The sequence below is a fragment of the Dipodomys ordii genome, unplaced genomic scaffold (genome assembly GCF_000151885.1).
Source record: "Dipodomys ordii isolate 6190 unplaced genomic scaffold, Dord_2.0 Scaffold37, whole genome shotgun sequence".
NCBI classification, from domain to species: domain Eukaryota; kingdom Metazoa; phylum Chordata; class Mammalia; order Rodentia; family Heteromyidae; genus Dipodomys; species Dipodomys ordii.
Genome location: NW_012267253.1, coordinates 3,315,047 through 3,328,614, shown reverse-complemented (window position 1 = coordinate 3,328,614; position 13,568 = coordinate 3,315,047). Strand labels below are relative to the sequence as shown.

General features: G+C 44.8%; 1 protein-coding gene across 1 annotated transcript; it reads left to right on the top strand.

Moving 5' to 3' along the window:
• Positions 1-8,749: 8,749 nt before the first annotated feature.
• LOC105986799 (chromosome unknown open reading frame, human C2orf91) lies at positions 8,750-9,288 on the top strand. The gene is given in 2 exon segments (XM_013017901.1): positions 8,750-8,754; positions 9,039-9,288. Coding segments are annotated over 2 exon segments (255 nt in total).
• The last annotated feature ends 4,280 nt before the right edge of the window (positions 9,289-13,568 follow it).

Below are 13,568 nucleotides of genomic sequence, written 5' to 3'. Positions count from 1 at the left end.
ACTGAGTTAAGCAGATCTCTTTATTGCAAGGCCTTTAGTATGCAAATATGCCCATGAATCTCCTCAGAGGATCATCTGGATTCAGTGTTTCTTAAACATGTTTTGGAACACAGAGTCTCCTTTACTTTGTCGTGGAGAACCCTATGCACCACACGCCACGGGATATGCTCCGGGAAACACTCTTCTTAGGGTTAAATGATTTCCTCCAAACCACACCAATGGGTGAAATGATAAAACCCTCACCCACGCAAGAGCTTGGAGGGCATATTCAGCAGATTGTGAAACTAATCTTTTGTTCTCTTTTCTGTTAATATTTTTCTCCAAGCCTGGGATTCAAACTCAGTATCTGATGCTTTTGCTCATTGGCTGGCATTTTTACCAATGGAGCTGCACCTTCAACCCCATCTCTTAAGGACAGTTAGATTGGGTTGGAAGGGCAGCAGACCTGCCAGAGTTTGATGTCCATCCTTAGGTCTCCTTGGTCTTTGAAGAGAAAGCTTGCCCTCCGGAGTTCCCAAACCTTCTGTATTTGACTTGGGCAAGTCTAGAAGGTCCCATCACTCCCATGGCTGAGTGTTGCTCAAACACACTCCTATCATACCAAATGTGTAGAAGTGTGTGTTGGTTTGCATTGGCTGCGCTGACAGAATTGGTCCTGCAGAGCATAGTTCCTGCCTATAAGGGAGGCCTGCAGAGCTGGGAAGGGGAGGGGCCCGAGGCCAGCTGTGCCTGGAGAACAGCAGTCCTGATATTTACGACTATAATGGTCCTTCTCTAGTGGACCTGCTTTGGAACATAAATAAACTTAATAGGCTTCAAATAATTGTGACAACTGAGTTTAAACCCTAGACTGTGGTCCAGGGCAATGGATGTCTCTCTCCTCAGAAAGCATGATGTAGTCTGCCTGATTCCACAGAGCTGGTACAGTCTTCAGCACAGCAGCACACCGCTGATATGGTGGGTCTTTATCCTGAGGGATGAGAGGGAGGCTTGGGAGTGAACCACAGCAAAAAAAAAGAGAAAGGACAAGTCTGTTCTTGCAGAACGTCCCAGGCTGAGATGTAATATTTACCTTGTCCATTCATCTAGCAGGACAGGACACGTTTCTAATCTTGCTCTTTCCTGATAGGGAAGGACCAGTTCATCCCTCTCGTCCTTCCCAGCCATGCCCAGGAGCTGGCACTGAGATACAAAGGATTATAACTTTGATTCAAGATGCATGAATGTTTACAATGATTTTTCCTGTGTAAGACCTCATGTCCTCCTGTAGGAAAGAAAGACACCGACTTCTATATAACAATCAGGATAAAGGGCCATACTACATGGTTATGAGAGTCAGAGAGAGAGAGAGAGAGAGAGATTACCGATGAGGTTAGTTTCTGCTGAGCAGGAATGGGACTTTCCAGGGGAGAGAGAAGCCTAAACAAAGGCACAGAATGAGGGAGGAGAGGAATGTGTCCAGTGGGTTGAGTGAGAGAGCAAGCAAGGAAAAACACGTTGGAGCCAGAGCTTGGACTCCTTCTTTTCCTACTAAGGGATTTGGATTTTTTTCAAATAAGCATTAGGGAGTTGCATTTTATTTTAATGTAAAGTAATGCACGCAAAGGATAAAAATCTTCAAACAATACATTTCCAGCTTCTAGTTCCCTTTCCCAAAACATCTACCAGTTTCTTGTGCATTCTTTCAGTGATAGTCCATCTCTTTGCAAACATATAGTTGAGTATATCTCCCTAATGCCTTTTCAACACAGCTCTTAACCTGTTATATCTTGCTTATTATGCTTCATCACAGACACTAGAGATTTTTGAGTGGAGCTCATTGTGTTCCATCGTATATTTAATAACTCTATTGACGAACATTTGGCTTTTCAGTCTTTCATTACTTCAAAACAATAAATGCAGTGAATGTTCTTGTAAATAATTTTACGCATGTATCTGTAAATTCATAGACATGAAATCACTTGTATCAAAGGGTATTATTGTATGTTGGCTATTGGGAGACTTTACATGGAAAAATTTCATGCGGAGAATACTGAGGTCAGGCAATTTTAGGTAGGCTCTTTCGAAGGCATTGGAATGTTAGGCTGGAGAGGAGGAGACACATTTGGGAGGTGTTATGATGAAGCCAACCAAGATATGATGAGGGCTGGCAAAGAGCCCTGCTGGAGGACATACAATGAAGGGCAAGAGGAGAAAAGAGACAGTCATTGAGCAGATGTGTCAGCATGGGAAAGGAGAAACCAAAGACCGCTCAGAGCTGCAGAGCCCCACAATGGAGATGACCTTGAGATAGGATGCATAATTTAAATCAGATTCTTTGAAAGTAAGCATGTGTTCATATAGCTAGGAAACGAGAAGGCTAAAAAAATACACGCCTAAGGCTCTATAGAGCAAGAAGTAGAAAGGAGACTAAAAAAAGGGCAAGGGCTGGGCTGAGCTAGGTGTTAGATTCCATCCCCAGCACTAAAAAAAAGAAAAAAGTTTATATTCCAGTACTAGTGGCTCATGCCTATAATCCTAGCCACTCGGGAGACTAAGATTTGAGGATGGCAGTTTGAAGCCAGCCCAGGCAGGAAAGTCTGTGAGACTCCTATCCTCAATTAGTCATAAAAAAAACTGGAAGTGGAGGTATGGTTCCAGTAGTAGAGCACCAGCCTTGAGTGAAAAACTAAAGAATAGTATCCTTGCCCTGAGTTTTGAGCCCCAGTAATTGCGCGTGCGTGTGTTCACACACACACACACACACACACACACACACACAATGGTTGCATCTTATGTTTCCTGGGGATAGCCTGGTTGGACCAGAATAGTTGCTGATGAATAGGTTAAGAGCACAGGCTTGGAGTTGTTGCTTTGGAAATAGTTTTTGAGTTGTATTTGTCAGCTTAGCTTTCCACTGGAAACCACATTTCAGTGGCTTCACAAAAGTAGAAGATAATTTCTAACATATCACCACCATCTAATGCAGGTTGACAAAGAAGGGCAATCATTGAAGATCCCGTATCGTCTATACCAAGTTTTTCTTCCTGGTCCTCAGAAGCTTCTCCATTCAGTCATTAACTCAGAAAAAAGAATTGTGGATAGGCAGGATTAATGGATCGGAAGTGTCAATAATGTATGCCAGTTCCATCTACTTTCTATTGACCAGAATTGAATCTCTAACTGCAAAGGAACCTGAGAAATGTCAGCTCTGTGTATGTACCCAGAGGGAAAAGGGAATACCCAATGAACAACCGGAAGACTTCTGTCTCCAGAACTTGCTTCCAAAGGCAAGTTATTTAACATCTCAGAGGCTCAGTTTTTATATCCATAAACTGGGAACACTGGTAGTATTACCCCACAGGTAGGAATCTGGGGGAGATCAAATAGGATTATGTATGCCATCTGCTTAGCCTGGCATCAGCAAATGAATATCCCTGTAATGAATATTTATGTTCTTTGCTTGGGACCCTAGGAGAGCAATCATGGCGGATTTCTCTGTCTTTCTCTGCCCACCCTAGGTCTATCTAGACAGAGAAAAGCTCCATCTGTTTATGGCTGACCTGGATCATTTTGGCCCCAAAGTAGATTTATTTTCTTGAAATAAATCATTTGGTTTGGCTGACTCCACAGATAAAATTCATGAGATTATTTCCAAATCTCACTATGCCTGGTCCATGTAGATCCAGCCTCTGCCAGACAGCTCTTCTTGTAGCATATGCAGGCTGCAGAATGATTTCTGTTCATTCTTTCATGTTATTCCCACACTTCAGAAGTCTGGAGGGAAGCTGAATGTTTGCTGTTCTGGGATCATTTGAAGCCGGGCATGCAAAGAGTTCCGAGTCACTTTCAAGTCTGCCCGTAGGAAATCTTTCTTGGCAAGCAGACAACTAGAATTAGTTATTAAAGGCATGTCAAATGAATAAAGACACCTCTGTGAGGAAAACCGCAAGAGCAGTTACTTTTTCTAATATGAATAGGAGGCTAATATCAAATCACCTTTAATTTTCCACTCTTTCTTTGCTGTTGCGATGGGAGGTCAAATCTAATAATACAGATACAAAGGAAACCCATTCCTGTTTTCATCTATTGCAGTACATATGCCCACTGCAGATGTATGTCTTAAAACCAGGGCCTGGAATTTACACAAGTACCTGCACACTGACAAGGCTGTTTCCTCTAGGCATGTTCTATAGGATGCCAAACCTGAGGGGGCGGGGCGGGGGGAGCAGTTGATCCATAAAACACAATCTAGCATGGTCTTATGTGTGGATAACCCACATCGCCCACACAGCCTAGGCCACAACATTTGCCCAAAGGCAAAGATGACCAAGAATTTCTAACCTCTCTGTTCCATAGGATCCAGGGAGAAAAGTGGCATGAAGGCAACTAAAAGACATGAACCTCCTTTCCAGATGTGAATCACTGAAGGCTCAGAGAATTCCCTTTCTATGTGGCTTGTACAGATTTGGAAGCAGGGGAATTGGGTCTGAAGGCCTCAGAGTTGTGTGTGTTGTTGGGGTTCAAACACTAATGCTGCCACATTTTGTTGTTATAATGGTCATTGTGCTGGATCTTTGTGGTCTCAACTTCCCCATCTATCAAATGGGGGTAATATCCTCTCACATAGTGGATATGAGGATTAAATAAGCTGATATATTCTCTCTCTCTCTCCTTCCCTCTTCACCACCATGTTTGTGTGTGATGCTGGGAACTGAACCCAGCATTATGTTAGGTAAGTGCTCTGTCATTGAGCTATATCCCATCCCTAAATGAACCAATTCTTATAAAGCGATTAGAAGAAATGCTTGGCATTTAGTAAGTGCTTAGTAAATATTGTCAATTATTGTTAATATTTTAACAATAATGTTTAAATTGTCCAGAGAGAGAATGCATTTTATGCATGGGTGGGTCACATAAGATACTTGATGCCATATGGAAAGGGATTTGGTTAGGTCAGAGGTCACTTTGACCCTGGAAGCTTTTCTGTTGAGGAGATATAACTTGAGCCTTCACAGTCAAATGGCGAGTTTGCCTCTATATAGATCCTCTTACAGTAGGCAAGTACATCTTCTGGAAGCAGAAGTTTTTATTGAGGACTGAAATATAGCCACCAGATTGCAAAATGTAGCTCAATGGTAGAGAACTTGCTTAGCATGTTGAGACCCTAGATTTGAGCTCCAGCACCCCCTCTCCTAAATGAAACAAAATACAGAAACCATTTGTTCTTATCAATTTAAAAATACCATACGTGATTTGCACAGTAAACATATCTTGCTCACAGATCTGGAAGCTGGGAAGTCCACGATCAAGGTTTAGTCTATACATAGCCATCTTCTTAATTGGTCCTCATGAGGCTCTAGTCAATTCTTTTGTTGTATAAAGACACTATTTCCCTCCTAAGGCTCTACCTGTATGACCTCATCTAAACCTAATTACCTCTCAACAGCTCTACCTTCTAATATAATCTCATGGGGGTTAGAGTTTCAGTGTGAATTTTGGAGGGACACAAACAAGCAGTGTATAACGTCATTTAACCAGCCAAGCTTATTCCAAGGTTCTAGAAATCAACCTCTCAGGTGAAGGCCTTACCGGGCAAGGCTCCTGTGGGGGATTTCTTCTGTCATACTCGGTATCTCAAGGTTTTGGTGTCCTTTTTTTTTTTCTTATTATTTTTGGTTTCTTTTCTCTTTCTTTTCTCTTCTCTTCTGTTTTGGTGTCTTTGAAACAAGGTCTTGCTATGTAGCTCAGGCTGGTCTTAGACTCAAAATGCCTTTGCTTCAGTCTCCAGAGAGCTTGGATAACAGATGAGAACTACCATACCTGACTGTTGATGCCTTTTTCTTAAATCAACCTTTAAGATCAGCAGGTTCATTGTTCAGCATTTGCCTGAGCATCTATGTATAGGTCAACTGGGTAGTTTCCTGGCCCTGGTCCTTATCTTTGGGTAACCCCTTGTCCCTGATGCCTGAGGTCAAAACTTGCTTCCCCTGTCTGTCATCATTAAAGTGGATTTTCATGGGTGCTTATATCCATACCACATAGATGCTCTGGGGTTTCTAGGTTTGTCCTGAGATTGGTGATGCATCATGTTGCTTTCGTTTATAGGCACAAGCGAAAGGATGGGCAAGAGATCTAGCACATTCTCTGGGAATAATTAACAAAATGAAATTGGAGAGGTAATCAGGGAATTTCAAGAAAATTTTTGACTCTTTCTTTCCTTTCTTCTCTCCATATTTGATAGTTTTAAATGTAATCACAGTTTAATTAACTGACTAATCAATTGCATTGTGGTCTAAAGTATGTGCATCATTTCCTTGATCAGGATGCAAATTACACAAGGAAAAGTGGCTTTGTTTCTATGTCTCTTCTTCTCCTTTTGCTGGTTCATTTTTCAAAACCAAAGATCAATTCTGAGGTGGCCAATTTATTGAAGTTTCACCCACGATGAAGATGGAAATGGGAAACTTCCCTCAGTTGCTCGGATATGGCCATCTGTTTGAATGTTTGCTTTTGTGAATCAAAGCAGTCAATTGGACTTTCTCCCCCTTCCCCCACTACTTCTTGTTCTAGAAACAGCCTAAGGCCATTGACAGAGGATGGACATCCTGTGTAGACATAAGTGTGTATGTATGTGTACAGAATGCCTGTGAGCACATACATACTGGGTGAAACAGAACAGGAAATAGCAGAAGTGCCGGAGAGCTCATTCTGTGCTTTAATTGATCTATTGCTTGGGACAGTCTAAAGTGGGCAGTATTAGTATTATTATTACCTATGGAGAGACTGAGGTGAAGGAAGGTGAGAGAGTTTGTTCAAGCTCAGTCTAAGGTAGGGAGGAAGCCCTGTGACTGTAGACTGGCCTGAGTGGCTTGGAAGGCTGAGGTCTTTTCACGTTGAGAAGAGAGATGGGAAGAAAACATCCAGGGACAGAGCCTAAGGGAATCCTGGAAAAATATACAACAGAGTCTGAGCCATGTGCTAACTCTGTACACCTAACTCTTGGTACCTCAAAGTCTGCACATTGGTTCTCCCACTCTCCCTTTTACTAAAGACCTCACCTGTTATGAGGGCTGAAGCTGGATGTCCCTCATGTGGAACTGGGCTCTCACGCTGTTAGTGGGAAGGTCAGGACCCTTCTTAGGCACCACTGCCTAGCCAGAGGGCAAGTCCACTAGTCTGGCCTGAGCTTAGTCACCTGTGGGAGGGGCTAGACCCCAGAGGTAAAGAACAGCCATTTTCCCTCCCATAGCTCTGTCCTGGAGCCCCCTTATACCCCATCTAGCTGCTCATTCCCAGCGCCTTCTCTTAGTGCATAGCAGTGTGTGTTCTCTTTCCCCAGACACTGGGGCTCTGCAAGAGTCATCCAGATGTGGATGTGCCAATGCAGCTTTCATGTGCAAAAGAGAGGACCCCATAGAAGAAGAGCCCCCTTCCTCCCTCACACATTGTCACTCGGGAAGAAGAGCTGCCATGTCTGTGTCCTGGGGCTTGCACCCCATGTAGAACTTCCTGGGCCTGAGTACTCCTGAGCGAAGAGCCAAGCCAGGGTAAGCCTGTGCATATGAGGCCTCAATTTCAGATTAGATTCACAAATTTAATTTCCTATTCCTTAATTTAATTCTGCATTTTAGTTTTGTTTTTATTATTTACATGGGTTCCCTTTAATGATTCCAAATTGCTGCTGCCCTCTAGCAGTATTTTGTCTTAGGTTAACTTCTTGAAAACCGATCAGCGTTGGAAGTTTATTCCGCACTGGGTTTAGTTATTTTCTGAAACGAAACACAATTAAATTAGAATAATGAACATGCTCTTTAGAGGATTAATTCATAATAAGCAGGCCATGTGCTACAGCTCACAGAAGAAAGGCCACGAGGATCGAAAGCTTTTTTTTTTTCCTGCCTAAATATGAAAAGTACATTCTGCAGAGCAGAACAAATCAGCTAATGACATCCAGAGCGTGAGCCAGCCCCAGAGCAGCACGGAGCTGGCATCTTGAGTTAGCACAATCCCCGCCCACACTGCTGCCTACCTTCCCTCCCTCGGAGAGAGAGCTGGGCAGCAGCGGGCAAGTTCCGGGGCTCCTTTCGTCCCAGCGTAGCTGTCAGAGACCACTGTGGGTATCCTAAATTCTACTCTACAAAGCTCCAAACTCCACAGACTGATGGCTTCATGAACTTTGTTTTCAGAACTTCCTACATCCCATTCATTCATTCATTCATTTGAGCATGCATTCAAGGAGAAATTTTCTCAGCCCCTCCGTACCAGGCATTCAGAATGTCCTTAGGATAGATCAGAGAAGGAAACAGACCAGACCCAGACCCCTATTCCAGAGTAGGTCACAGCAGTCGGAGACAGACAAAACCAGCAGGAACAAGAAGTAAATTATAGAGTATGTTAGAGGGTGATGAGTGTGAAAGAATGGGTTTGGGGAGGGTTCAGCTGGTGCATCTGAGCATGTGGTTTGCAAATTTAAATGGGATGGGGGCAGGGCAGGCTCCCGGGGAAGGTGTCAACAGAGGAAAGACTTGAAGGAGAGGAAACTTTGGGGAAGGACAGCTGCACTGCTGAGGCAGGTGTGTGGCTGGCCAGGTTAGGAAGAACAAGGCAGGCAGGGCTGAAAGGCCGAAGTTAGTGGGGGATTAAAGGGACCAGCAGTTTGGGCTCTGTTCTGATGAATGGAAAGTCAGGGCGAGGTTCATAGCACAGGCAGAAGGTAGCCTGGCTTATTGTACAGGACCTCTGGTGGTGACTGAGTGGACTTTAGAGGATGAGGTGAGATAGGGAAACTTGTCCAGATGAGGTGAGCCGGGAAACTTGTCCAGAGGCCCACAGCTTCAGCTCCAAACCTGCTGTCTCAGTCTCCCCCATACGGTGTCCTCTGAGTCCACCATGCTGAACGCAGGCCTCAGAGCCAGGCTCAGGGGCTCAGAATGTCTCCTGTTGTCCCTTACCGCCTAGAAACACCAGAATAATAGTTTTCAACTAGGCAGAGCTCAGACACAGTGAGGCATGTCAGACCATTATTTCCCTGCATGGCCCTGGAGACCCCTCTGAAGTCTCTCCCATCCCTTCCCACTGACCCTTGGACCAGATGTCTGGATTTTAACACAGAAGGGACCTTGCAGGCAGAGAACAGCTCAGCATTGACCCTTTGGTTGCCTTCGTAGACAGGTACTCCATGAGGTTCATCAGAAGGCTTCTGCTGTGCAGCTGCCACACACAAAAAAATTGGGGACAGATCAAAGCAGGAACAGACCAACATCTGCGGCAACCAAAGCAAGCAAGAGGTACAAACTGAATGAATAAGTAAGCAGATGAATGATTGATGGGTGGCGGATGAATGATTAATGAATAAATGAATGATTGATGAATAAACGAACATACAGGCTAGAAACATCTCCTCCTCCCAGCTTTTTGCGTATATTCTTTCCTGGGAACTGAGGAATAATGATCTTCCCAGGGCCTTCACCTCTGAAATTCCCTGCTGGTGTTTGGGCTGCATGCATAGAGACAAGGGCTGAGCTGTAATGGAAGCATGGAAAGAGGAGGAGCAATTGAGGCTGGGATGGAAGGCTCCTGGTGCAACCCCTAGGTTCTTTTTTGGTGGTCCAGAGGCCTAAACTCAGGGCCTGGGTGCTGTCCCTGAGCTTTTTTGCTCAAGGCCGGTGTTATACCAGTTAAGCTACACTTTTATTTTTGGCTTTTTGGTGGTTTGTTGGAGATAAGAGTCTCATGGTCTTTCTTGTTTGGGCTGGCTTAGAACTGCGATCTTCAGATCTCAGCCTTCTGAGTAGCTAGGATTATAGGTGTGAGAGTTACAGGTGTCCAGCAACCTGTAGGTTCTAAGGGAGGAGAGCATCCTAAGGTCTGGAAGAGAAAAGAGAGTAGGGGAGAGGAGCAGATGAGAAGAGAAGGTATTTGGTGTTTGCTTTCTTGGTCCACACTGGTTATCCAGGAGATGCTGGGTCTCTAGTTGGTTTCTAGAGCATTTGGGATAGAAAAGTCCATCTCAACCCATCTGTCATCCCAACAGGCAGAAATCGCTTAAAGATTGTTCTGGTCAGAAGCTCCCTGTTAGGGATGGCTTGTGATAGCTTGGGTTCAGGCTTAGGTAGTCCCCCCACCACACTGGCACCACATTTGTGTCCCCACTTCCAAGAGCTTGTCTCCCAGAATGGTCAGATCCGGATGCCTCTCTGGGGGAGACGTGCCCTAGGGATAGGGGGAAGGTTTGAGGAAGCAGTGTTTAGGGGACTCTGGGGCTCCCAACGCCTTCTGAATTTCGGAGCAGAATCTTACCTGGGGATTCCTATGGAACCCGGCTCAGAAGACTATGTCTGTATATTTGACTTTCTTTTTAGAACTTGAAGAGATAATCACTATCAAAATGACTCCCATGTAGTGAGTTAAAAAAAAAAAAAAACAACCAAGGGCTAGAATGTGGGGCTAAGGGCTTTCATTCTTCATGTCTTCTTCTTCTTTCATCAACCCCTAAGATGTAAAGTTTTGTTTTTAACCCTTATTTTAGTGATCAAAACTAAGACCCAGAGACGCTAAGAGATTTGCAATTAAGTTACTGAAGTGAACCCAGGTAGCAGCAGCCATTTAGCTTTGAAGTGATTTCTCCTGGAGGTCTCTTCTAATAACCCCCTCCATCGGGCACCCCTCTAACGTACTGGCTCTTCATCTTTTGGGGCAGCAGAGTCTGAGCAAGTGATAAGTGATAGATTCTCTTCCTAAGGCATTTTTTTAAACTTCTCTGGGCAACTTCAGAGGTCCTGGGCCTTCCTGAACCCTGTTGTAGACATTTCCCTATTCACAGTGGCTGTTTTCCTTTCTCATAACCCAAGAGTACAAGGTAACCCTCAGAGCCCCGAAATTCTGGTGGGAAATGGAATCAGCCAGGACAGGTTAATCAATGAAAGCTCGTGACCTGCTTCTTCCATAATTGCATTCCTGCCTTTTCATCCTAACAGCCAGCTCTTAGGGTAATTGCATTCCAATAAGGCTCCTAGGTCTGGGGCCTCTGGGGCTGCCCAGGAACCTCTTGGCATGCCATCTGCTTCCATCGGGATTCTGCAGACCAAGGCAGCCTTTTAAAATCCTTCTTTGTTGCCTTTTCTAAAAGTGAGACAAAAGACCCTGTAACAGATTCTGTCCAAAATTCTACTGTCTTAACCCGCTCACATCAGCCCTGGAGCCAAGGAGTCTTCTTCCTTTCTGGGCTGTCTATTTGAAGTCAAAGCAGCACCTGCTCTTCCACATGGATGCCCCCTGGAAATACCTGGCTTTGGAGAAGAGTGACAGCTACAGTGCCCAGCTGGGCAGCTCCAGGCCAGAGAGTGAAAGGCTTGGTGTTCCAAGCCTTTGTTAGTATGCTGCCTCAAAGACTCCCAGCTTTATTTATTCCTAAAATGGACTGGAACCTCCCCCAAACAAAACCAAACCAAACAAAAACCAAAAACAAGCCCAAGAAAGTAGGGAATTCCCCTCAAGAAACAGATGTTTCTCAAGTCCAGAATCTTACTTACAGAAATAGAACTTCCTCGGAAGAAAGTTTATGCCCTTCCTAGGTCCAGCAAAGCCCCCACAGTTAATAGATAAAAAGTGCAAGGTTCACCATACTTTGCTTTCCACTGTTTCCCAAATAGAGATGGCTCCTCTGCTCGCCCCCACCCAAGGAATGAAGTATAAAAGGGAGAGGCCTGGTGTTTGTTATATGACTTACAGATGCCCCCTCCCCCACCATGGCCCCAGACAAGAAGTTTCTTTCCTGGAAGGAAAAGTTTTCTCTGGGACTCTTCAGTTTCTTAGGACTGAGCCCTAAAAAGCCCTTCCCTTCTAAAAGTTCCTTTATTCTGCCTTCTCCTTCATCCCTATAGAGATTCTTGCCCAGAGGGGGAAGAGTAAGGTCTATAATACAATGCAGAATAATTTTGGGTAGCTAGTCTCTCCTCCAACATGATAATCCGTACACCAAGATCATTGATTTCCAGGTGGGTATTTGAATCCTGACTGCCAATCACAGACTATGTGCTCTTGGACAAGTCACTTCACCTCTCTGATCACAGTTTCCTCTAGTGGGAAGAAAAAAGAATAAGAATAAGATTTATTCTGTAAGATTAAAAGTGAAGCCAGGCATGATGGCAGGGGGATGGGGGGGGAAGGAGAGGTGCGCTCTTTCACCTGTAATCCTAGCTACTCAGGAGGCTGAGATCTGAGGATCCAGGTTTGAAGCCGGCTCTGAGACGCTTATCTCCAATTAAATAGCAAAAGCTGCAAGTGCTGGCACACTCGCACACAAAGTTTAAAAGTGATAAGCGTGGTGTGTGTGTGTGTGTGTGTGTGTTTGTGTGATTCTATTTGTGATTTCCATTCTATCTTGCCCTGTAAAGCACTTGGCAGAAACCAGGAGATAATTTGTTTTCTGTTAGTGTTCTTCAGCCCTGTTAAGTCCATCCCATCATTCTACTCATCCTTATTCTAACTTCCCCTCTGCCTGCTCTCCACAGCGTGGAGCTTTTCCCACTAACAGGTTTAGCATCCCTCCTTGCACTCTTAGAAGTGGCCAGTGAAGCTTCAGACCTGAGGATGCCTACTGGAAGCTCCAGCTCTGTCTCTTCCTTTCACCCAAGTCTGTTAGGGTTCCTGTACACATACCGTGGGTAGTGGCATTGCAGGTCCTTCTTGTGGCAAGCCTTGGATGGTAAATGGGCACTCGCCTCCAGGAGCTAATGGGGCTATGTATTGCTGTAGCAGAGGTTCAAGCCGTGCCCCTTTCTCCCCATTATTGTTACCATAGTCATGGCAAGACAAGGCCATCATGCATGGCCTTTGTTGTTGGCACTTAGCACAATTAGGACTTTTCTTTGTCCCTGACCTCTTCAGCTCAAGGCTAGAGCTCTACCACTTGAGCCACAGTGCCACTTGGGGTTTTTTCTGCTTATGTGGTGCTGAAGAACCGAACCCAGGGTGAGCCACCTTCCCAGCCCCAAATTATGTGTTTTAAAATGGAATCTGGAAGGTGGTGGGTTTTAGTAGGTAGGTCGAGGGAGGGGGAGGGAAGGGTCAGTACAGGTCAGAGGCAATTAGGAAGTTAATTAAATAGCTTGTTTGGATAAGGGCTTTTAGGTGCAAAGCTACTTTGCATGACAATGGCAGTTTATCTGAGTTCCAGTCTACTGAAAGAAGATTCATTTACACTTAATTACAGTGTCTCAGAGGGTTTCACCTTAATGCCTTCAGGCTCCAGGGGAGGCAGGGCTTCCTGGCTTTTGAGCTTCAGCCATGCTGGCCATTGCTAGGTACAGATTTCTTGTCTTCTGTCTCTGTAGGAGGCCTGAACGTGCACCAAGTAATACCTGGGACTTCAGGAGTGACTCAACAAAGTTAGATATGGCTTGGGGTGGTGACCCCTTTCCTCTGATTCTACAGCTAGCCAGGCAACCGAGAATGGTTGTGGGGTTCAGCTACTGAGATTGGACATGGGAAGTTTGCTTTTAGAACCCTCATATGCAAAACAAGTTTAATATTGACCCGGTAGGCTTTAGAGACTGACCAGCAAGCCTGGACCAGTATACGTGAAG